Below are 25,817 nucleotides of genomic sequence, written 5' to 3' on the forward strand. Positions count from 1 at the left end.
GGAAGTGTCAGAGGCCAAATTTGAACCTAGGACCTCCCATCTCTAGGCCTGACTCTCAATCCACTAAGCTACCCAGTTGCCCCCATAGAGCTATATTCTTAACAATAGACAGGAGGGATAGATGCATTATGCTGGTCGTATAATCAGTAAGTATTTATTTAGCACTTATGTTATAGGCATTATACTAGCTAGGAATACAAAACAATCTCTGCCCTCAAGAAGCCAACATTATCCTGAATACGATTTAGTTTAATTTAGTTAAGGAAAACTAACATTTTTGTAGTGCTTTGAGGTTTGCAAAAGTACTTTTCATATCTCATGTGACCCTCACAATAATCCTATGAGGTATGTGCTATTATTATCCCCATTCTTCAGTTGAAAGTAAGGCAGACAGAGGATAAGTGACTTATCCAAAGTCACACATGAATCAGGGTTCAAATTCAGGTACTCTTGACACCGAGTGCTAAGCTCTCACACAATCCAGCTAAATGCTCATTCAATTTTTGGAAGACTTCTAATGAAACAATGCCAAGACACCTTGATAACTAAGGAAGCCCTTTGCCTCAAAGCCACTAAAGAACAAGAATGTGATTAGGAAGAACATACCCATAAAATAGAAAAGGGTAGCAGAAAGCACTAGAAATCAGAATGCAAAAATATCTTACTCGAAACAAAAATGCTACATGGTTGTTCGGCTTGTCTAACGTAACTGAAAGTGGTTTACCTCCTAACAAAACCAATGAAATGGTTAAGAATGAAGGCTGGAGTCAAAAGTTCCCTCATAACTGAAAGAACCTTATGAACTCAGCAATATGTTGGCAGAGAAATGAACAAGTGGCCAAGTCAAGAAGATTGTTTATGGAAATAAGGGGTTTATAATGTCAACCCAGGACGAGGTCATTGCCACTACTGATATAATCATGGAAGAATTTTTCTTAAGAAGCTCTGGACTCAGAGATAAATGTAAATATGCAACAAAATGAAAGAAGCTATGTCATACCTACAGCTGGCTATAAAAATTTAGCTCTTTCCAAATATTTATCAAAACATGGCTGGGGGTGGGGGTGCAGCTGGGTGGCTCAGTGGATTAAGAGCCAGGCCTAGAGGTGGGAGGTCCTGGGTTCAAATCTGGCCTCAGATACTTCCCAGCTGTGTGAGCCTGGGCACTGCACTTAACCCCCATTGCCTCGCCTTTATCATTCTTCTGCCTTAGAACCAGTATAGGTTCTAAGACAAAAGGTATGGGTTTAAAAAAACAAAAATGGCCTGGTCAATTTTCAGAAAAAGAAATCAAAACTATCAATAGTTACGTGAACCTCATACTCAACAGATTGGCTAATATAAAAGGAAAAAGTAAAATGATGGAGAGAATGTGGAAAAATAGGTACATTAATGAACAGCTGTACCTGTGAGCTGGTCCAATCATTCTAGATTACAATTTACAACTATGACCACAGTACTATAAAACTGTTCAACAAATCCTTTGACTCAGCAAAAACACTATTCGTTCTGTAATCCAAAGAAAAAAGACTCGTACGTACAAAAATATTTATGGCAGCTATTTTTGTTGTGGCATATTGGAAAAAGGAGGAAATACCCATCAATTGGGAAATGGCTGAATAAAAGATGGTATATGATTGTCACAGTATATTGTGCTATAAAAAATAATTTGGTTTAGAAAAAACTAGGAAGATATATATAAACTGATACAAACTGAAGTGATCAGAAGAGAATATTTTATGCAGTAACAGCAATGGTGTGATGATCAATTATTAAAGATTTAGCTACTCTAATCAATACAATGATCCAAGACAATTCCAAAGGATCCATGATGGAAAGTACTATCCATCTCCAAAGAAGGCACAAAACCATATTTTTCTTTTTTCTTGGTTTTTTTTTCCTACCTCATACCAAGACTAATATGGAAATAAGTCTTGCATGATTTTTTACCTTTTCTATGGGAGGAGGAGGGAGTAGAAGAAGTGAGAGAATTTGAAACTGGAAATAAAAATTAAACAACATGTCCAGGTATCCGAAATAATATCAGAAATATGTACTGATATGTAACAAATCCCTAAGACTACAAACACAGATCCAAAAAACCCTCAAGAAATCAACCAAGAGGAGGCAGCTGGGTAGCTCGGTGGATTGAAAACCAGGTCTAGAGACAGGAAGTCCTAGCTTCAAATCTGACCTCAAGACACTTCCCAGCTGTGTGACCCTGGGCAAGTCATTTAACTTCCTTTGCCCTTACTACTCTTCTGCCTTGGATTCAAGGCAGAAGGTAAGGGGTTAAAAAAAAAAAACTAACCAATAAACTGTATTAGAATTGAACTACCCACAATTGCCCAAACATAACAATTACATAAAAACATAAGACAAGATTTTTTTTAAAGCCCTTAGCTTCCATCTTAAGGCAGAAGTGATATGGGCTAGGAACACAGCATCGTCTGAGGCCAGATTGGAACCTAGGATCTCCCATCTCTAGGCCTGGCTCTCAATCCACTGAGTTACCCAGCTGCCCCTTAAGACAACATTTTAAAAAGAGTATTCCAAATAAATCCTCATACTCCAAACGGCAAGAAACAATTTTTCTCCAAAGTAGAGACCAGCAAAAAAAACCAAAATCATGGAAGAAAAGGAAAAGGCATATAATATTTTTGTCATCCTGTCTGCTGATGAAGGTGTACTAAGACTTTAATATGCTAATTTTAACTAGAAAAAGCCATTATGTTGGCCACCTGTACAACAGTCTGTAAAACATTAAATATAAAAGAAAGGCAGGTCAGCAATGAATGTCTCTTAAATAAGATACTAGCAAAAAGACTCTAGCAAGTCATCACACAAGAGTTATTCACTATGACCAGGTAGAATTCATACCAAGAATACAAGGATGGTTCAATATTAAGGAAACCATCCACATAATTGACCATATTAACAAGCAAACCAACAAAAATCACATGATTATCTCAATAGATGCAGAAAAAGCCTTTGATAAAATACAACACCCATTCCTATTGAAAACACTAGAAAGTATAGGAATAGAAGGGCCTTTCCTAAAAATAATGAACAGTATATATCTAAAACCATTAGCAAACATCATCTGCAATGGGGATTAATTAGAAGCCTTCCCAATAAGATCAGGAGTGAAAAAAGGATGCCCATTATCACCTCTATTATTTAACATTGTATTAAAAACACTAGCAGTAGCAATTAAAGAAAAAGAAATTGAAGATATTAAAATTGGCAATGAGGAGACCAAGCTATCACTCTTTGTGGATGATATGATGGGTACTTAAAGAATCCTAGAGCATCAACCAAAAAGCTAGTCGAAATTATCAACAACTTTAGCAAAGTTGCAGGATACAAAATAAACGTGCATAAGTCATCAGCATTTCTATATTATCTCCAACCCATTTCAGCAGCAAGAATTAGACAGAGAAATTCCATTTAAAATCACCCTAGACAATATAAAATACTTTAGGAATCTATCTGCTGAGGCAAAAACAGAAACTATATGGACACAACTACAAAACACTCTCCACACAATTAAAACTAGATCTAAACAATTGGAAAAACATTAATTGCTCATAGGTGGGACGAGCTAACATAATAACAATAACAATCCTACTCAAATTAATTTACTTTAGTGCCATACCCATTGAACTATCAAAAAAGATTTTTACTGAATTAGAAAAAAACAAAGTTCATTTGGAAGAACAAAAGATCAAGGATATCTAGGGAAATCATGAAAAAAAAATGCAAAGGAAGGAGGCCTTGCAGTCCCAGATCTCAAACTATACTATAAAGCAGTGGTGATCAAAACAATTTGGTACTGGTTGGCTAAGAGACAAAAAGGAGGATATATGTATATACACCTGAATATAAAAAAGGAAACTATAAACAAATTAGGCAAACACAGAATAGTGTACTTGTCAGATCTATGGGAAAGGAAAGACTTTAAAACCAAGCAAGAACTTGAAAAAAAAAAAACCACAAAATGTAAAATCAATAATTTTGATTACATCAAATTAAAAAGGGTTCGTACAAACAAAACTATTGCATCCAAAATTAGAAGGGAAGCAACAAATTGGGAAACAATCTTCATTACAAAAACCTCTGAGAGCTCCAGGGAACTTCTGGTCAAGATGGAGGCTTAGAAGCAGTGAAAGTTCAGACCTTGGAAACCCTTCCTTAAGGATTGCAAACTGAGTGCTCCTAGGACACCGAAATTCAAGCTGAACAGGACAGACCCGGGGAACCCTCCTCCCAGACCTGGATCAAAAGGTACAACCCCCCAAAAGCCAGAACCCTAGATCACTTGGATCTAAGGGGTAGACACCCAGGACCCATACCCCCAACCCAGAGTGCTGAGCCCATGGCAGAAGGGGAAACCTCAGGGCCGGCAAAAGGGCCTCAGGGCTGGCTATTTTGAAGGACTCACCTTGAAAGCAACCTGGGCCAGTCTCCGGGCATTCAACACAGATTGTGGAGGAGGAGTTTATTTGCTTCAGGGCTCATTAGGTCCAAACCAGCTGAACCTAATCCCATCAGGAGCCCTTAGAGCCCAGGGAAGCCACAACCCCTCCCCCCTTAGAGAGCAGGGTCTTCTGAAAAAACAGGAACCTAGAGGCAGAGTCAAGATGGCAGCCTAGAAGGAGCATAGACCTGGCAGCCTGGCCAGAGCTTTGGAGATCCTCCATATTTGCTCCAGCCCTCCAGGAAGTTTAAAACTCAGAGTAAACCCAGCCCAACTAAGCTAAACCCAATCCCATCAAAAGTCTCCAGAATGCAGGGAAGCCCAGGCTCCCCACCCATCCTCATTGATTGCTGGACTTTAAGCCAATCAAAAGCCTCCAGAGAACAGGGAAGCTCAAACCCCCAACAACCCTCCCCCAGAGACTACACCAAGAGATCTTCTGTTAAAGCTCCAAGAGGGGAGACTGATAGAAGTCCCCTCCCCCCCCCCAAAAAAAAAGAGAGAGAGAGGGAAACAAGAGCACAGACAAATACAGGGAGTAAAGAAGGGATGAATTTCAGCAAACAACAGAAAAAGAAGAAAGAAACTACAATAGACAGCTACTACTCAGCAAATGGAACAGAGGGGGAGAGATCAGCAAATGATAAACCAGAAATCCCAGCAAATTGGATACAGGCTGTGGAAGAACTCAATACACAACTAAGAGAGGCTGAAGACAATTGGGAAAAGAACTTAAAAATTAAGATAAGTCATCTGGAAACAGAGGCACTTGAACTAAAACGAGAAAAGTGTCTTGAAAGCCAAAACCAACCAGCTGGAAAATGAGGCAAAGGAGATGAAAGACGAGGTAAAAAGGATGAAAGACGATCTTCAAAGAAAAGCAGACCAGAAGGAAAAAGACGACCAAAAAGCCAGAGATGAAATCCAATCTTTAAGAACCAGAATAAAACAACTAGAGTCAAGTGACCTCTGTGACAAGGAAATCACTTTAAAAGACTGATATATATTAATTTAAGGTCGCCAAGGAATTCAGCTATGTAATTCCTAAATGAAAACTCAAGTCAGCAGTCAATCTTTTATGGAGTTTAATTACAATAGGAGGAAGAAAGGAATTAGAGATAGAGAGAGAGAAAAGGGAGAGAAGGGAATAGGGCTTAAATACCCCTTCTGTTTAGGCTGGGCCAAAAGGCCCAAGCCCTTAGATAGCTGGGGCAAAGAAAAGAGATCAGTCCCTATTACTCATGTGACCAAAATGGAGAAACAGTCTCAGAGGCCCCCACCTTCAGCTTCCTTCAGAGCAAGCTTCTCAGAGCACCCTCCAACCACTCAGACAAACTCCTCAACCAACCCCCTGAGTCTTCAGACCCCTCTCTCTTTAAGGAAACCATCCAAATTCCCTCCCCTCAGTTCTCATATCTACCAATCACTGTCCATCAATTTCCCTGTGCCAATGGAGGCTCTAGCTTAACCCAGGACCGCCCAGAGGTCTCTGGCTTTTGCACATGTCTGTTGAAGGTCATATTTTCAAATAATTAAATCTTTGATCCTTTGCTACAGCCCTTCCTAAATCCTGTTAACCTGAGTAGGGTAGAGATTGGAATAATTAAATTTTGATCTATGCTGCAGCCCTTCCTCAATCCTGTTAGGACTGAGTAGGGTGGAGATTGATTCCAAGTATCTCCATTGTATCAATTCCAAAATCAATCAGGACTCAAAGAAATTCCTGTTCTATGCTTAAGCATAGGTCAAAGTCCTTTCCATTGTTCAGCAAAAGGTTTCTGTCCTAAAGTAATCTTAAGAAGGGAGGAGGAGGAACTCTCATGCGAATGGGGTTCACATTCCAATAGCCAAGACCCACTATCAATAGGAAATTTTTCAAGTATGAAATTTCCCAATGGTGAAATTTCCAACATTTATAAGTCTAAGAAATTTTGAGGTTTACACCTCACAAAGCAGCAGGACACTATAAAACAAAACAAAAAGAATGAAAAAATTGAGGAAAATGTGAAGCATCTCATTCACAAAAGAGACGATTTAGAAAATTGTTCAAGAACAGACAATTTAAGAATAATTGGACTACCAGAAGACTACGACAAAAGAAAAAGCCTGGACATAATACTAGAGGAAATTAACCAGGAAAACTGTCCTGAGATCCTAGCATAAGAGGGGGAAGTGGAGATTGAAAGAATCCACAGATCACCCCCTGTATTTAATCCCCAACTGACAACACCAAGAAATGTTATAGCCAAATTCAAAAACAATCAGATGAAAGAAAAGATATTACAAGCTGCCACGAAGAAGCCATTCAGATACCATGGAAACATGGTGAGGTTAACCCAGGATCTGGCTGCATCCACACTTCAGACCAAAAGGCATGGAATACGATATTCCAGAAAGCAAGGGAACTAGGTCTACAACCAAAAATAAAATACCCATCAAAACTGACTATATTCTTACAGGGGAAAATATGGTCATTCAACACAACAGAAGAGTTCCAAGCATTCATAAATAAAAGACCAGACCTGAACAGAAAATTTGAAGTCCAACCACAGAACTCAAGAGAATCATCAAAAGGTAATTAAAAAAGAGGGGGGAAAGAAAAACAAACAAAACAACAACAAAAAATTTTTAAGAGACTCAAGTTAAAATGATATGTATCCCTATAAGAAATGAGGTCATTGGTAACTCTTAAAAACTGTTGCTATCACCTGAGCAGCTAAAAGAATTACACTCAGAGGGAACAGTGACAAACTGAATAGGATGAAAGGACAAGACATAAATAGGTATATAGATATATGCATGCATAAACACATATACATGTATATGTATATATATGAAAATATATATATACATGACTAGAGCTAAAAAAGAAAAGAGGTTATGACTAAAGGAAATGGGAAAAGAAACAAATAGGGGTAAATTTATATGTCACAAAGAAGCTCATGGTGGGAGGGGGGAGAACATCGATACACTGGAAGGGTAAAGAGGTTGGAGATAAGAAATACTCAACTCTTACGTACTTTGAAACTGACCCAAAGAGGGAAGAACAATCCAATCCATTGGGGTAGAGAATAGATTTGCGCCCTATAGGGGAGTAGAAGGGTAAAAAACGGACTTGTGGGGAGGGAAGCAGTACCGGGGGGGGGGGGGGGGGGGGGGGGGAGAATTTTTAAAAGACTACAGGGGAAAATAAGGAGGGAATAAGAAGGGAGGGGGGTAGAAAGGGAAGTAAAATTGGGGGGGGGGGGGCTGACTATAAACAAACATTGGTATAGAAGGAAAGAGTGAAAGAAGAAAAGACAGGACCAGGAATAGAAATCAAAATGCTGGGAAATACATAGCTAGTAATCATAACTCTGAATATGAATGGAATGAACTCACCCATAAAACGCAAGCGAATAGCAGACTGGATCAGAATCCAAAACCCTACCACATGCTGTCTGCAGGAAATACACATGAGGAAGGTAGATACGCATAGGGTGAAAGTAAGAGGATGGAGCCAAATCTATTGGGCATCAAATGATAAAAAGAAGGCAGGAGTAGCAATCATGATATCAGATAAAGCCAAAGTAAAAATAAATCTAGTTAAAAGAGATAAGGAAGGTAATTACATCCTGATAAAAGGCAGTATAGACAACGAGGAAATATCAGTACTCAATATGTATGCACCAAATGGCAGAGCATCCAAATTTTTAAAAGAGAAACTAGAGGAGCTCAATGATGAAATAGATAGAAAAACTATACTAGTGGGAGATCTAAACCTTCCCCTATCCGAACGAGATAAATCAAATAAAAAAATAAATAAGAAAGAGGTGAGAGAAGCAAATGAAATCTTAGAAAAATTAGAGTTAGTAGACATATGGAGAAAAATAAATAGGGACAAAAAGGAATACACCTTTTCAGCAGTATATGGTACATTCACAAAAATTGACCATGTAATTGGGAAGCAATCTTCATAAAAACCTCTGACAAAGGTTTAATTACTCAAATTTACAAAGAGCTAAATCAATTGTACAAAAAATCAAGCCATTCTCCAATTGATAAATGGGCAAGGGACATGAATAGGCAGTTCTCAGCCAAAGAAATCAAAACTATTAATAAGAACATGAAAAAGTGCTCTACATCTCTTATAATCAGAGAGATGCAAATCAAAACAACTCTGAGGTATCACCTCACACCTAGCAGATTGGTTAACATGACAGCTATGGAAAGTAATGAAAGCTGGAGGGGATGCGGCAAAGTAGGGACATTAATTCATTGCTGGTGGAGTTGTGAACTGATCCAAACATTCTGGAGGGCAATTTGGAACTATGCCCAAAGGGCGATAAAAGACTGTCTGCTCTTTGATCCAGCCATAGCACTGCTGGGTTTGTACCCCAAAGAGATAATGAGGAAAAAGACTTGTACAAGAATATTCATAGCTGCGCTCTTTGTGGTGGCCAAAAATTGGAAAATGAGGGGATGCCCTTCAATTGGGGAATGGCTGAACAAATTGTGGTATATGTTGGTGATGGAATACTATTGTGCTCAAAGGAATAATAAAGTGGAGGAATTCCACAGAGACTGGAACAACCTCCAGGAAGTGATGCAGAGCAAAAAGAGCAGAACCAGGAAAACATTGTACACAGAGACTGATACACTGTGGTACAATCGAAGGTAATGGACTCCTCCACTAGGGACAATGCAATGTCTCTGAACAATCTGCAGGGATCTAAAAAACACTATCCACAAGCAGAGGATAAACTGTGGGAGTAAAAACACCAATGAAAAGCAACTGCTTGACAGGGGCTGAGAGGAAATGACTGAGGAGAGACTCTAAATGAACACTCTAGTGCAAACACCAACAACATGGAAATGGGTTAGAACCAAGAACACATGTGAAACCCAGTGGAATTGTGCACAGGCTATGGGAGAAGTGGTGGGAGGGGGTAGGAAAAGATAATGATCATTGTTTCCAATGAATAATGTTTGTAAATAACCAAATAAAAGAATGTTTAAAAAGTAAAAAAAAAATGACCATGTACTAGGGCACAAAATCATTGCAAACAAATGCAAAATGGCAGAAATAATAAATGCAACCTTCTCAGACCACAGTGAAATAAAAATAATAATTAGTAAAGGTACATGGATATATAAATCAAAAATTAATTGCAAATTAAACAATATGATTCTCAAAAACCAGCAAGGTAAAGAACAAATCGTAGAAAGAATTGATAACTTCATTGAAGAAAACGACAATGGTGAGACATCCTTTCAAAACCTATGAGATGCAGCCAAAGCAGTACTCGGGGAAAATAATATCCTTGAGTTCATATATAAACAAATTAAGAAGGGCAGAGGTCAATGAATTGGGCATGCAAATTAAAAAACTAGAAAGTGAACAAATTAAAAACCCTCAGATGAAGACTAAATTAGAAATCCTAAAAATCAAAGGAGAAATTAGTAAAATTGAAAGTCAAAGAACTATTGATTTAATAAATAAGACTAGAAGCTGGTACTTTGAAAAAACAAAAACCTCTGACAAAGGTCTAATTACTCAAATTTATAAAGAGCTAAACCAGTTGCACAAAAAAAAAAAATCAAGCCATTCTCCAATTGGTAAATGGGCAAGGGACATGAATAGGCAATTTACTTAAAGAAATCAAAACTATTAATAAGCACATGAAAAAGTGTTCTAAATCTCTTATAATCAGAGAAATGCAAATCAAAACAACTCTGAAGTATCACCTCATACCTAGAAGATTGGCTAACATGACAGCAAAAGAAAGTAATGAATGCTGGAGGGGATGTGGCAAAGTCTGGACATTAATGCATTGCTGGTGGAGTTGTGAATTGATCCAAACATCCTGGACGGCAATTTGGAACTATGCCCAAAGGGTGATAAAAGACTTGTCTGCCCTTTGATCCAGCATAGCACTGCTGGGTTTGTACCCCAAAGAGATAATAAGGAAAAAGACATGTACAAGAATATTCATAGCTGCGCTCTTTGTGGTGGCAAAACATTGTAAAATGAGGGGATGCCCTTCAAATGGGGAATGGCTGAACAAATTGTGGTATATGTTGGTGATGGAATTCTATTGGGCTCAAAGGAATAATAAAGTGGAGGAATTCCATGGGGACTGGAACAACCTCCAGGAATTGATGCAGAGTGAGAGGAGCAGAACCAGGAAAACACTGTACACAGAGACTCATACACTGTGGTACAATCGAATGTAATGGACTTCTCCATTAGTGGCAATGCAGTGACCCTGAACAACTAGGAGGAATCTAGGAGAAAAAGCACTATCCACAATAAGAGGAAACACAGTGGTATTAAAAACATCAAAGGAAAACAACTGCTTGAATACATGGATCAAAGCATATGGTTGGATGTAGACTCTAAAGGAACATCCTAGTGCAAACATCAACAACATGGAAATGGGTTCTGATCAAGGACACAAGTAATAACCAATGAAATTGTGTGTTGGCTGTGGGAAGAGTGGGTGGAGGGGAGGGAGGGAAATAATGTGATTATTGTAACCAAGGAATAATGTTCTAAATTGACTAAATAAACTAATTCAAATGGGGAAAAAATGTTGAAATGTTGTAGTTTTACAAAAGCCACATGTATCACCAAGTATTCAAACTTCCTTGATTAAGTACAAAATTATCTCATTCAACTCAAAGGCAATTTATTCTATTACCTATTATAAGAAAGCCCTAAGAAAGAAATAAGATCATGCCCTTGAAAACCTTAATAATTTGTGAAAGACATTTTCTACTCTACTTCTATTCCTCACTAGATTATAAAGCCTCTATAAATTTAGGGATATGAACCGCTATGCATACGGTAACCTATCCAACCAATTTAAGGATCCACCAAATACAGGATTCTACATTAGTAAGCTTCTGGGAAAGAAAATTATTAATCATGGTCCTTGCTTTAAGAGAGTGATTTACTATGTCTAGATCAGAAAACGGGTACACACGTAACAATGAAAAATTAGAATTCACAAAAAGCACATTAGATACATAAAGATCTATATAGGAGAGCTCACTTGTAACTAAATCATACATCAGGTATTTTAAGAGATCATCTAATATGACTTTCTCATTTTACATGAGAAAAACAAAGGCTGAAAGAGGTTAACTGACACTGAAACACAGGTAAATGACTGAGATTTCAACTCAAGATCTTTGATTTCAAATCTAGTCATCTTTCTACTTCGTCAGGATGCCTTCTACTCTGGCCTGGAGGCAATGGGGTAAGGAGAATAAGAAAGAGCTTCATGGAAGAGATGACACTGTGTCAGGTCTTGAAGGCTAAAGAGGTTTCAAAAAGTAATTAAAAATGCACTTGCACACAGAAATACAAATAAACACATTCATTAATTCATGACTATTCTGTCAATGCAGCTGAGGAAGTCTCCAGATGTAACAACTTTTCATGCCACTGGACCCAGAAACAAGAATATCTCAATATGTCAGGGTTAACTGTCCTCAGATCATTCAAGACACAAATTACAGAATCATCACAATAGCCTGCACTCTTAAATGATACAGAATATTTTGGAACAGAAACAGGCAAGGTTTCTGAAGTTTCAAAATTGTGTTAATCACAGATATAAAATATGAAGAATATGACAGGAAAAAGATTATCCTGATTAAAACTATCCAATTAAAAAAGTGCTAGGTCAGCAAATTTTTGAAGTTTAGAATTTCTTTACAATTTTTATCAGGCATTTTTATCAGTACATGTGTGTGTGTGTTTACCTATCAGATCAAAGTATAGTTTAACATCAAAAAAACTTTTGATATGTTAGTTAACAAAGAAATCTGTAAGATTTCTAGTTCCTTTCTGAAATCTTTACCAATTTCTTCTAATTCTCCCTATTAGTTTTGCCAATATGAGTCAGTAAAAAAAAAAAAGAAAAGAAAAATTATATTAATTTTGACTAGAGTATGGATTTGGAGCCAAGGAAGCTGGAAGGAGATCCCAGGTATGCCACTTATTTTAGGACCCTAAATTTGCTCTAGCTCTAAATCAAATAATATTAATTCAGAAATTACCAAGGCCTGCCATACTGGGGAATAGTCTAAACAAGGTTAACTGAAAAGCTAGTACAACTAAGAACAGAAAGTCTCTTGATTTTTACTCCTGACATTTCATTACACAGGAACCCCAATGCATAGGCTTATTGCCATGTTTTATGCCATGTGCCACACAATAGAAAGAGCATAGGCTATGTATATAGAGTCAAGTTCAAATCTAGTTCTGACTCTTAACCTGAGAAACTCACATAACTTCCCTGAGCCTCTATTTCCATATCTTTTGGGTTTTTTTTTTTTCAAATGAAGGGGCTGAGCTACACTAAATGGCTTCTGAGGTCTCTTCTGGCTCTCAGTTTTTAATTCTATCACCCTTTTCGTTAACATCCTTCACCGACACCTAAGAGTAGGAAATAATATTAGGCTAGCCTAAACTGGTATCTCAATGTCCCATTCTTAAATCTAAAGTGATCATATTTTAGTTCAATGAGATACAAAGACACAAGGACAAGGAGTGAGAGAATAGAGGTTTTCCAAAAGGGTCAGGGAGTGAAATAACTTACCAAGTGCTAGGGAGTAAGAGTTTAAACAGATGGATATTATGAGAGGAAAACAGTAATAGAGAAAGAACACCTGGAAATCCAGAGCTAGATGACATATGGCCTCTAATATTCCCCATATAAAGCAGTCTTTTTTTTCCCTTTTTTAAAAAATTTAAATTCTTGAAACTAATGGAATATCTAAGGTTGAAAAGTGGAGAGTTCAAGATAACAGAGACTGACAGATATTGGTGTTACTTGACAGAAATAGAGAAGTTAAGAAGAGGGAGTAAAAGAAGATAATGAGGTCTGTTTCAGACATATTAAGTTTGAGATATCTACAGAGTACCCAGTTTAAGATGTCTGAAAGGCAGTTGGTGATTTGGAGCTCAAGAGAGATTAGGACTGTATAAGTATTTCAAAGATGATAATTAAACCTATGGGATTTGACAAATTCACTAAATGTGAATGAGAGAGTAAATTCGGCATAGAGTATCCCAAGATGTTAATGGTGATTCTTGCAATTTTCTTGACATTTCAAGGATATAAATTGGGGACACAGAATGTTTTTGTTGTTTTTTTTTCATCACAAATTTCTTTAATTACTTCTTTTAGTTACTCAATTTTTTAAAAGTATGTAATGCATCATTGTCCACTTATAGCCACCATGACTCTTCTCTACTGTCTTCTGAATGACCTGGAGATGACAGTGTTCCATGGTAAGTAGTCAATACCACAACCAGTATCAACTGAAATCAACAGACAAGGATCTAGAGATTCTAAATAACAATATTTCAGGGGAAAAAAGGCAAGCCATATATCAACTACCAAAGAGCACTTGAATGAGATATTTACATGTAAATTCTATCAAGCATTCTAATAAAAATCAATTAATTCCTATATCTATAATCTAATAAAAAAAATAATGCAAGCATTCTATCAATTTCCATTGATGAGGCAAATACAATCCTGATTCCAAAACTAAGGAAGGATAACAATTAAAGAATTATAGATTAAGATCACTAATTATTTCCTACAAAATCTATCAATCAACAAAGTAGCAATACATAAAAAGTTAACCATTATAAACAATGGGTTTATAGTACAGATAGGATGTTTCAGCATTAGGAAAACAATCACCATGATCATATAAATAATACAGAACATGATTATATCAAATAAATAAGTGAAACAAAATACAGCATTTGCCAAAAAAAAAAACAACAACACCTCTTAGAATTCCATCTTAGAATCAATACTATATATTGGTTCCAAGAAAAAGGAATGTAAGGCCTAGGCAATAGAGGTTAAGTCACTTGCCCAGGGACACACAGGTATGAAATATCCAAAGATTACATTTGAATCCAGGATCTCCTGTCTTTAGGCCTGACTCTCAAACCACTGAGCCATCTAGTTGTCCCCCAGCATTCATTTATATGAAAAAAACCTAAAAGCATGATAACGGAAGAACTTTTCCTGAATATAATTTAGTTTATAACTAAAACCAAGAGTTAACATCTTCAATGGAGAAATATAGCTCACTTTTCCATTAATTTCAAATTTTATGATCAGACACTTCCACTATTATTTGATATTATGCTCAAAATGCAAAGGAAGTTATGAGAACAAATATTGGCACAAGATAGCCAATATTTTCTTGATTAGCAGACAGTTACTTAGAAAACAGCCATTAGGAAAATAACAAGACAACGATTAAAAATTAAAAGGTCCAGTCAAGTAGCAGGACACAATAATGACTTCACAAAAATTATTGGTATTTCTGTATCTTTTTTTTTTAACCTTTACTTTGTCTTAGAATCAATATTGTTTATTGGTTCCAAAGCAGAAAGAGCAGTTCCAAAGCAACTGAACTAAGTGACTTATCAAGATCATAAAGCTAGGAAGTATCTGAGACTAGCTTTGAACCCATGTCCTCCTGTCTCCATGCCTAGTCCTCACTGTTGAAACCTCATAACTGACCCATTTCTCTATCTTTCTAACAAAAACCAGGAAGATAAAAATTTCATTTCAAGTAAATTACTAAAATAAAAAAGATCTAATAATTTACACAGATAAGACAACTATTTTAAAAACACTCAATAAAAACAAAGGAAGACCTAAAAAATTGATAAGATCTTCATATAAAACTATGCCAATAAAAATTATGATACTACCCTAATTTCTATATCGACAGCTATATAACAAATTGTGTTATGGAAATATTTTTTTTTAATTAGGGAAAAAATACTACATAGAGTAGTATCTAAAAGTAAGAGAATATACAAGAAGTTCTTCAATCAACAAATTCTTGAGAAAACTTCAAGGCCATTTGATGAAAAAAGTTTTAGCAAGGATAAATCATCTAAACTTTTAAATATTCACAGTGTAAAAAATTACAAAAGGCCAAATCTCACATATCTTTGGAAAGGTAAGAAATCAACACCTAAATGGAGCGCCTTATAAAATAATTTCAATTATGCTATTTTAAAACGTCTGCATTTAAAATAAATGTAGTTAGAACTAGAAGATCTAAATGGGAAACTTCTAATACAAGAATAAACTAAAATAAAAAAAGAAATTGCAACATTTATATCAAGAACCATTCAATAAATTAATGGTCAACATATACCAACAGTTTTCAAAATAAATGCCAACATGTGAAAAAATTATTCAAATTTATTAATGGGTGTTAGCAGGCCTCTCATTTACCATAACATATTGTAAAGACATAAGTGAAAGTCGTTTACCCCTTTTCAAACTATAGTTATTATTACTGGACTATAAGGTCAATGTCAAAAAAAGATCATAAAATAATCAGAATACCATATCAATTTTAAAAGCTTAAAAATTACTGGAAGTGGCTAAAACTTTTTAGTATATGAATAACAGACTATGATTGTACTCAGAAGGAATTACAAAGATCAGAGAAATATGGTGACATTTGGCCAAAGATCAACATGCACAATAACAATTAATATAAAAGAAGAAAAGTAATTTCACGCCAAATATATCAGCCCATCTTCATTCCAAATGAACAAGGTAAAAAGTATACTTATTTTCTGTTAGGAAGTGGTAAATTTAAAAGCCAAATATTACATGTACTATAAGTCATAATCAAGTTAAATGTTTATGCTTACCTGCTTTTTAAGAGAAGGCACTATGGAAGGAGGAGTTGTTCATTGAGAAGTGATGTATCAAAACAAAATGTATTCCTGAAAGATGTGCAAACAAAATACATGCCCAATAATTGGAGAAAAGCTGAGTGAACTGTGGTATTATGAACATAGTGGAATATTACTGTGCACTAGAAAAAATAAATGAACAATTCAAAGAAACACAGAAAGACTTGAATAAAGTGCTGGAGACAAGTAGAAACCAAAGAATGTATTCAATGATGGCAATAAAGTAGATCAAGTCAATACTGAGCAACAACAAAGCTATGGCAGAATGTAGTCAGTGCAAAGAAGCAATTCAACAAAGAGGAACAGAAAATGAAGAATGGAAAGAAGGGAGGGAGAGAACACTTCAGAGGAGAACTAGCACTAGAACTTGGTCTTGAGGGAAGAGAGCAATTTCAACAAGCAGAGGTGCATAATAATGTCCATTCTAGATATGGGTAATGATGCCCTATTTGAATAGAAGAAGGTAGGAAAGCAAAGAATAGAAAGTAGTCCACAAAGTTCCAATTAAAGGAAATAGTAGTCTTAAGGAATGGAGAGAGAAATGATTAAGTATTGAAAAGCTGTCACACACAGAGGGTTTAGACATGTTTTATTTGCCCCTTTCCACACCTCTATGAGATAGAACTAGATAAAGGTTACAGAGAGATTTAGATTTGCTGTTAAAACTTCCAAATGATCAAAGCTATTTAAAATTGGAATAGTCTTAGGAGGTGGTGAGTTGTCACTCACTGGAGATTTCTAAGCAAGAGTGAATGGTCATTTTTGGATTTTTTTTAACAGATGGCATTTCTGAAGTCAAGTATGGGATGGACTAATTGACTTCTGGGATTTCTTCCAACTCTGACATTCTATGCTAACTGCACCATGAATAATTACTAAAAAAAAGGGGAAATCTATATAAACTTAAGAGTGATAAAAGCAGACCCAAAAGAAATAGAAACAACAAAGTCAGTGCACAAAATACTAAAGAATAACAAAACTCAAATTAAATATAATTGACATTGGTTCCAAATTATTAAAGCATAAGTACTTTAAATAGTTTTAAAAGAACATTTTCATAAAATAGAACAGAAAAAGGGACTTATGTGAAACCATAAATTTCTGACATTCCTTACTTTTTAAAATGTATCTAATTAATTCAATATTGCTTTCAAAGCTCTCCACTTAATATTTCCTTCTCTTATTTCCAATGTATTTTTAAAATTCTGAAAGTGTTATGACTCTTTCCCTCTTCATTTTTGGGCAACACCATCACTAGTTTCCAATTTCCTCTTAAATCTCACCCCAGATGAAAGAAAAACAGAACTCTTGTAACTAATAATAAATAATTTAAACAAAGCAAATTCACAGATCAACTATGTCAAAAAATATACTTCTCATTTAGTAACCTGAGTCTATCATCTCTCACTGTCAGGAGAAGAGCAGCAGTATGCTTCAGCATCAATCCTAGAATGATTTATTTACTGAATTGAGGTCCAAGTTCATAAAAGATACTACATGAACCAATGAGCACCTTTTCATGATTTTTTTCCAAGTCCACTTTAGAACAAATGAATAGGAGCAGTTAGGTGGCTCAATTGAATTGAGAGCCATAAAGTCCTGGGTTCAAATGTGGTCTCTCATGCTTTCTAGGTGTGTCCCTGGACAAGTCACTTAATATCCAATGCCTAGTCCTTACTGCTCTTCTGTTTTAGAACCAATATACAGTACTGAGTCTAAGATGGAAGTTAAAGGTTTTGTTTAAAAAAACAACAACAAAAGAATAGGAGTGGAGAAGGCAAATAGCTGAGGTTTAGAAAGGTATAACTGGCTATAGATAAGGTGACAAGGGATTCAAGAGTACTGTACAGCAGAAATGAATTGTTTCACCCAAGTGGTCAAGATCATAGCAACCCTTTTTACACCTTATTAGAGAAACTAAGTTGTACTCAAATACAAAAAAACAAAACAACTAAGGATGAACTTTTGGTGTCGGGAACAATTGGAAAAGGAATACTGGATTGGGAGTCTTGAGAACACAAACTTATACCATGGCTTTGCCACTTACAGTTTTCAAGACATTGGACAACTATGACTTCTCTGAGTCTCAGTTTCTTCATATGAAAAAATGAGAGGGTTGGATTAATGAACCCTAAGCTCCTTTCCAGTGATAAATCTAGGATCCTTGGAAGATCAGCATACCCATTTGTCACTATACCCATATTCAAAGTATTTATTTCATGCTTGCAAAAACACAGGATCAATTTCAAACCCTGATGAAAACCAAGACAATACTTTAGAAAAACTAATTTTAAATTTATAATTGTACCTTTAAAAAAACATTTTTTAACCATGCTACTGAATTTCTTTTCTCATCCTCCATATCAACCTGGCAATGGTGCTATTTGGGAACTAAAATTAACCCAAAATCAGTATCAAAGATCAATTTCTATAACACTATAAGGTTTTTTAATTACTTTGTAGACTTCTCTCATTTAATCCCCCAAACAGCAAAACCTGTGAGATAAGTGTTATTATTTTACCAATATGAAAACTAAAGCTCAGAGGTCACAATTTTCCCCTGGTCACAATGCTAGGATTCAAACCTAAGTCTCTCTTGAATCCAAAAGTCTTATATTTTATTACAGCACACCATCAACTAAAACTGCAGAATAAATAGTAGGAAGGCTATCATCTTAGAATTGCACAATTGGAAAAGTTGGCCAGACATGTAGAAAAAAGGCTAACTGATGGAAAGCAAGCCATTGGCTTCACTGGAACCAAAGAAATCAATATATTTGGGAAAAGGCTCCCTTTTCCCCCCAGGGATTACAGTGGAGAATTTATGGGACGATATGATTTTTTTTTTTAAATCTCACAGAAGACAAGTTGTGGATAGAGTGCAATCTGTACAGAGATTTTACCCACGTAACAACGAGATTACAAATTCATCCAACTGTTGCAACTAGCTGAGGGAAAAATTATTTCATGTCTATAGTTTAAACAGTCCACTTTTATATCCCCTACAAATACTACACATTTATACACCTATGTATAATATGCACAAATATTCATATTATTTCTATAAAACCATCAGTTTTCTGTTAATGGCTACCTTTCTATAGATTACCTCTTTATCTACCTTACTTAGCAAAAAATTATTCCATCCATTTCCTTTCCATCTGAAGATCAAAGAGGTAACTGATAATACAGCTCATGCATAAAACATACACAATTCACAAGTGGGTTTAAAAGAAAAAAAAAGATTTGGAAATATCCTTAAACCAAGGCAGTAGGGATTATTACACAGATGACATCTCTTACTTTTCTAATCTTCAACAAAATCTTGTATCTTTACAAAGGTGCTTTCCACTTGGATGAAATTTTAACTTATAAAAGCAGTATTTTAACTTAAGAAATTGGCAAATACTTTAACATAAAAATTTCCTGCTACTAATACTCATCATTAATTTTGAAGACAAAAAAATCAACCCTTGCAATAGTTTCAATCAAGTTTATTTTAGATGTCAACATCTGTCTTAACACAAAAATATATACCACCACCTTCAACTACAAGTATATTTTAAAATATCTATGGACATAAATCTATATACATATATTTTTCTCTCTTAAGATCCAGTAATTGAGTTTTTAAAAAGTTCAAAGTCAAATTCTTTGGGATTGAAAAAAATTTATTTCAATTTAGAGGTCTGCATTGAATACAGATAAATACTTCCTCACTATCAATATTTCTAGAGCTTTGCTCAAAAATAATTTGACCATTATTACCTTTAGTCACACTAATATTTTTTAATAACATAAAATGTATTAAAACTAAGTTTTAAAAACTCACTTCTTAACCACATGTAGTTTTAGTCATAAACATAACTAGAATATATAGAGCTGGAAGAGACCTGAGGACATTAAATCCAATCCTCTTACTAAAAAGATGAGGAAACAAGGCCTAAAGAGATAAGCATTTGGCCCAAAGTTGCATAAGTAGCCAGTAGATAGGTTAAGATTTAAACCTCAAGGGGGCAGCTGGGTGGCTCAGTGGATTGAGAGTCAGGCCTAGAGACAGGAGGTCGTTTAACCTCTAACAGAGGTTAAAATCTGGCCTCAAGACACTTCCGAGCTGTATGATCCTGAGCAAGTCACCTGACCCCCATTGCCTAGCCCTTACCACTTTTCTGCCTTGGAATCAATACATAATCATTCCAAGATAGAAGGTATGGGTTTAAAAAAAAAAAAAGATTTAAACCTCAGTTGTTTTGACAACAAATGTAGGGTTCCTCTCCACTATATCATGTTGCTTTTTATGTCCCAAAGAATACATAGAATGAACAAAACTATCCCCTTCTGTTTTGGAGCAATTTATGAGGGACTAATTCCCATATTCTCTGCACCAGTAACCTATGAAGAGCTTTATCCAATGTTAAACAGAAGACTAGAAACCTGATTCTCCATTTTCTAAGAATGTGTAGCTTACAATATCTAAAATATAATTAATATCAATACCATTCAGTAAGATAAGCTGTACTCCAAAACATAATTGATAGCAGATCCCTGAGGATTTAGAAACAATCTGTCAAAAATATAAGCAGCCAAAATAGTTTAAAGATGCTAGCTATTTATCATCTCTACATTATATCAACTATGCCAAAATCAGATTAAAGATATTAAGTTATCAGAGAAAAATTAAATGTGATTTGTGAAATAACTACTCCCATGAGATCATAAAACTTTAAATTATTGGTGACTTAAAGTAATTTCTATTTATTGGGCATGAACTACATACAAGGCACTGTAATACTAGGAACTATCTAGTCCCTGCATTCAAAAAGTATGCAATTCTCTTCTTAAAGTATTTATAAGTACCAAATATAAAGATAAAAATAGCCATTCCCATCCTCATAAAATTATGTTTATAACACTTATAAAACCAACTTAAGCACTTGCCTCTAATATCATGACTACAATTACTCAAGGCACAAAGAATTCACTGCCACAATGAAGTGGTCTAAATTTAATTTTTCCTTAGTAAAGAAATAATACTACACAGACTTTATGTGAAAAAATTAAAGATATCAGTTTATTCCACATCTTTTCAAACCCTAATTTGAAAATATGTAACGTAAATATCACGAACCACAAATTCCCTACAACATGCTTGAGTTAGTCAATTGTTGAAAGGGATTTTCTCTCCCCATTATGTCACTTTGCTTGACGTCATCAACCAGTGACCTGGAGGTCACTTACCACTGAGATGTGCAAGTATAGACAAACCCTTGGAGAAAGGAAATTAAAACCAAAGATACAGGAAACTGATCCCACAGCAACTGCCCTCCCCTCCCCCCGGGCGATACCAGGCAAATTAAGGAACTATGGTTGGTTCCTGATATGTGATATGGCAGAGGGTGGGGAGAAAATTGTTTATAAGGTGAGACCAGGAGACTATTCATATTCAGTCTCTTCTGGCTAGAGCTTGGAACCTGAAGGAACCCATGTCAGTGGTGAGCTTCAATCCATAATGGCTGCAAATAAGAGTAGTAAGCTAAGCAACTCTCTACCTCTTTAATACATTTCCCTCACTTTACTATCACTACTTTGATGTAATAAAGCTATTAATATTAAAGCTACTAAAAGCCACATAATTTAATTCTGCCTATTACACAATCTTGGAAAATATAATTAAGTAGTTCTTTCTCTTATGACAAATAATATCAACAAAAGCACAAAATAAAATTTACTAAATCTGAAATTGAACTTTGTTTGACTTAACTTGTAGTTATTACTTGTTCCCTCTTACCTTCAATAATTCCTTGCAGCTATCAAGGCCAATATCCACAAGAATGCCCTTCACTTTTTTTCGAACCTTCCTAATGTTGTCAAGATTTTCAACAGGAATCTGAAACATTGTGACTTTCCTAAAGCAAAAGAAAAAACACAAATACAATAAGCATATAACATTAAGTTTTGTTTCTCTGCAATTAAAATTTTCAAACACTTCTTAGCTGTGTGACCCTGGGCAAACCACACCATACCAAATTGCCTACCTCTTACTACCCTTCTGATGGATACTTATTATTATCAATTCTAAGTCAGATGGTAAGGGTTTAAAATTTATTTTTTTTAAACATTCCAACAGTTGCTAATTCAGGTTTAAAAGATAAATAAAAATAAAATAGCATTTGTGGTAATAATATCAAAGTTTTGAGTGTGAAAGACGACTTAAGTAGATCACAAAGTAAATAAGAGAAGTATTAAAAGAAACTGCTGATAGGCCCAAGATGTTATGAAATTATAATTATAACATATTACACGATAAACCTCTTTGGAATGGAGTAATGCTTTTTAAAGACAGCCTCCAATAGAGATGGGACTGAATGAATAAGAATCCAGCACTCACCAGAAGAACTGTGTAGTATAGTTAATATTTGATATATCTGTACTTTTGTCTATCCTGAAATAGAAAACCTAGTCATGTAAGTGTTTAAAATGACTACTTCTAAGATTTATTCTTAAATTATGTCAGATTGCTGGCATACTATTACACTATTGATAGAGATGTGAATTGTTCCAACCATACTGGAAAGCAATTTAGAATTAGGCATCTTAGAATGTCCATTCCCCTTGAAATCCTATTGTAATGTATATACCCCAGAGGTCAAAGGAAAAAAGATCCCTAATGCACCAAAATAATTGTAGCAGTGTTTTCATAGTGGCAAAACACTGTAAATAGAGTAGGTGCTCATTGACTATAAACATGTGGCATGTGGGATATACAAAAATATAAGAAACTATGAATAAGAATTCAGAGAAACCTAGAAAACACTGATTCAGAAGGAAGTAGAACCAAAATAACAATATGCACAATAATTTTAACAGTATAATATGAGGTTCAAACACCAAAACTGAATACTTAAGTATGGAAAACTATAAAAGCACAACTCCCTTCTTTCATTACAGAGGTGGGATATTATAAGTATGGAAAACTGTATATACCAGAAGTTTTCAAAGTATAGCCTATAGACCCTTGAGCCTTCCCCCTAAGCCATTTCAGGAGAGTGCTAGAGATAAAAATTATTTTCATAGCAATACTATGACTTTATATGCCATTAAGTGACTTCTTTTTTGAACTATCTATCTGTGTGAAGTTAACTTAAGCCAAAACAATTTATAATAGATTAAATGTAGAGGATGAGACTATAGCTGTAAATATGTAAAATAATGTCACTTCTCACTAACCTTTTTGGGAAGTTATTTTTCATTAACATATTTGTTAATTGGTTTGTTATTTTAAAATAACAAACTAATTAAGTATTTATTTTTAAGTTTTTAAGTTTTACTTCTAAATTAAAATAGTAAATATTGTTAGATAAAAGTAAAGGTATGCGCTGGAATCAATTTGAACCAGGATCATTACATTTCTAGTGTGAGAATTTATACCTCTGAAACCAGTAAATATGACTAATCAGGCCTATCAAATTTTTTTTTAAACCCTTACCTTCCATCTTTGGAATCAATACTGTGTATTGGTTCCAGGGCAGAAGAGTGGTAAGGGCTAGGCAATGGGGGTCAAGTGACTTGCCCAGGGTCACAAAGCTGGGAAGTGTCTGAGGTCACATTTGAACCCAGGACCTCCCATCTCTAGGCCTGACTCTCAATCCACTGAGCCACCCAGCTGCCCCCCTGACCAATTGTTTTGATGACTGCCTAGACTTATGAAAATGAAGGAGATGTTGATGATTCAAAGTAAACTTAAAACTCTGTTGGCCCTAACTCTAGGGAGGGCTAGTTGTTTAGTGTATACTATAAAATCCTTAGATATAATGTAGTTCCCTTTAGTGTCTTCAATAAATTTGAAGAGTATAAAAGGGTCCTGAGATGGAAAAATTTGAGAACTGCTAGCAGATGCTATTTTATTAAACTGTTAGTGTATTAGTTATTTTGCTGAACTTTTGTTTCCAACCCCTTTTGGTCTTTGTTCCCTAGGCATGGTTCTTGGGGAGGAAAAGGAAGGATAGACTTTTACATGATTTAAAGCGACATCAATAAAACAATTCTTAAAAATAAATTCAGATTAAACATCTATTATAAACAGAACCAAAAATCATTTGATAGCACCATCCCTGCAAACTATCATCCTCTAATTTTCCTTCCTTTGTAGAAAAACTCCAAAAGAAAGGTGTCCCAAATTATTTTTTTCCATTTTCTTTCCTCTTACTTCCTTTAGCTTCTTAACTCTTTGTCACTTTTATTCAAGTGAAAAGTTCTGTCCAAGTTTTCATATTTCTTAACCACTCTATAGGATGACACTGCTGACCACCTTCTAGAGTCTTCTGGAGATTGATTCTCCTCTCTGGCTGTTTTACTTCTAAATTATAACACTGCTCTACCTTGGCTGCATTCTCAAGTCTCCTCTAGTCATCATCCACATTGTGCTCCTGTGAATCTGTCAAAACTTCTCTCCTTGCCACAGTCCTCACCTTGCTATATTCTTGGTGACCTCATCAGATGTTCAACTATCATCTCTATATAAACAACCCTCCTGTGCTATGAGTTCCCAAAACCAATTGTCTACAAGACTTCTCAGACCAGGATGTCCCAGACATCTTACACTAAAAATGTCTCCTTGCTTTAGGACTCTCCCTCTTCAATGCATTCTCCACTTAGGTGCCAAAATGATATTCCTAAAGGACAGGTCTAACCATTATCATTCTTGTACTCAATAAACTCCAGTGTCTCCCAATTACCTTTAGGATCATATACAGACTCCTCTGGCATAAATAGCATTCACACAGCAAGTAAATGTTTGAGGCTGGATTCAAACTTACTTAGGTCTTCCTATCTCAAACTTTTCTCTTTCCTAAGTCTTTGATATAAAACCATAGTTTATGATGCTTATCTGGCTAAATTAAAACTGCATTGAATCTATATTTATTCTCTTCTACATAACATAAATTGAAATAGAAAAGTACATTTTCAAGTAGTTTGCTCAAAAATCTTACTTAATTTTAACAAGTATTTCCATGAACTTGGGGAAATAACAATTTGTAAATATCAACTGATTATTTCTTATATTTTCAAAACTCCAGTATACTAAAAATAATGGACAAAAATGATCACCAGAAAAATCAAAAGCAAAAAAAAAAGCAAAAGCAAATAGTCCTTTTGTTAAAAAAAAAGAAAAAATTATAACTGAAAAGGAGGTAATAACAGTAATATTCAGCATTTATGAAGTACTTTATAGTTTACATAAAGCACTTTAGAAATATCTCATTTTGGAAATATGTACTTCAAAACTTTTCATTTTACAGATTCCATAAAGGTAAAGTAACTTAATCAAGATTATAAATTAAAATGTTCTATAGCTCTGTAAGTATCTAAGTATGCCTAAAAAGCCAGATTAGTTTTCATATGGCACTAGTCATTAGTTTCTGACCACATCTTTTTTTAACTTTTACCTTATTTTAGAATTTATAATACTGCCAAAGCAGATGTATCTCTTTCAAGGCAGAAGGGTAATAAGGTAAATGTGATTATGGGACTTGCCCAAGATCACACAAGTAGATGCCTGAGCTTAGATTTGAACCCAAGTTCACCCCA

General features: G+C 35.2%; 1 protein-coding gene across 6 annotated transcripts in view; it reads right to left on the reverse strand.

The window, feature by feature from the left end:
- ADNP2 (ADNP homeobox 2) overlaps positions 1 to 25,817 on the reverse strand; it is a 48,749-nt gene that overhangs the window by 17,261 nt on the left and 5,671 nt on the right. For all 6 annotated transcript variants that reach the window (XM_056823530.1, XM_007487843.3, XM_007487842.2 and 3 more), the window contains one exon: positions 22,018 to 22,135. In XM_056823530.1, the coding sequence (XP_056679508.1) occupies positions 22,018 to 22,125 (108 nt within the window). In that variant the 5' untranslated portion in view covers positions 22,126 to 22,135. The remainder of the gene's footprint in view (positions 1 to 22,017; positions 22,136 to 25,817) is intronic.

Source organism: Monodelphis domestica, chromosome 3 (genome assembly GCF_027887165.1).
Source record: "Monodelphis domestica isolate mMonDom1 chromosome 3, mMonDom1.pri, whole genome shotgun sequence".
Lineage (NCBI taxonomy): Eukaryota > Metazoa > Chordata > Mammalia > Didelphimorphia > Didelphidae > Monodelphis > Monodelphis domestica.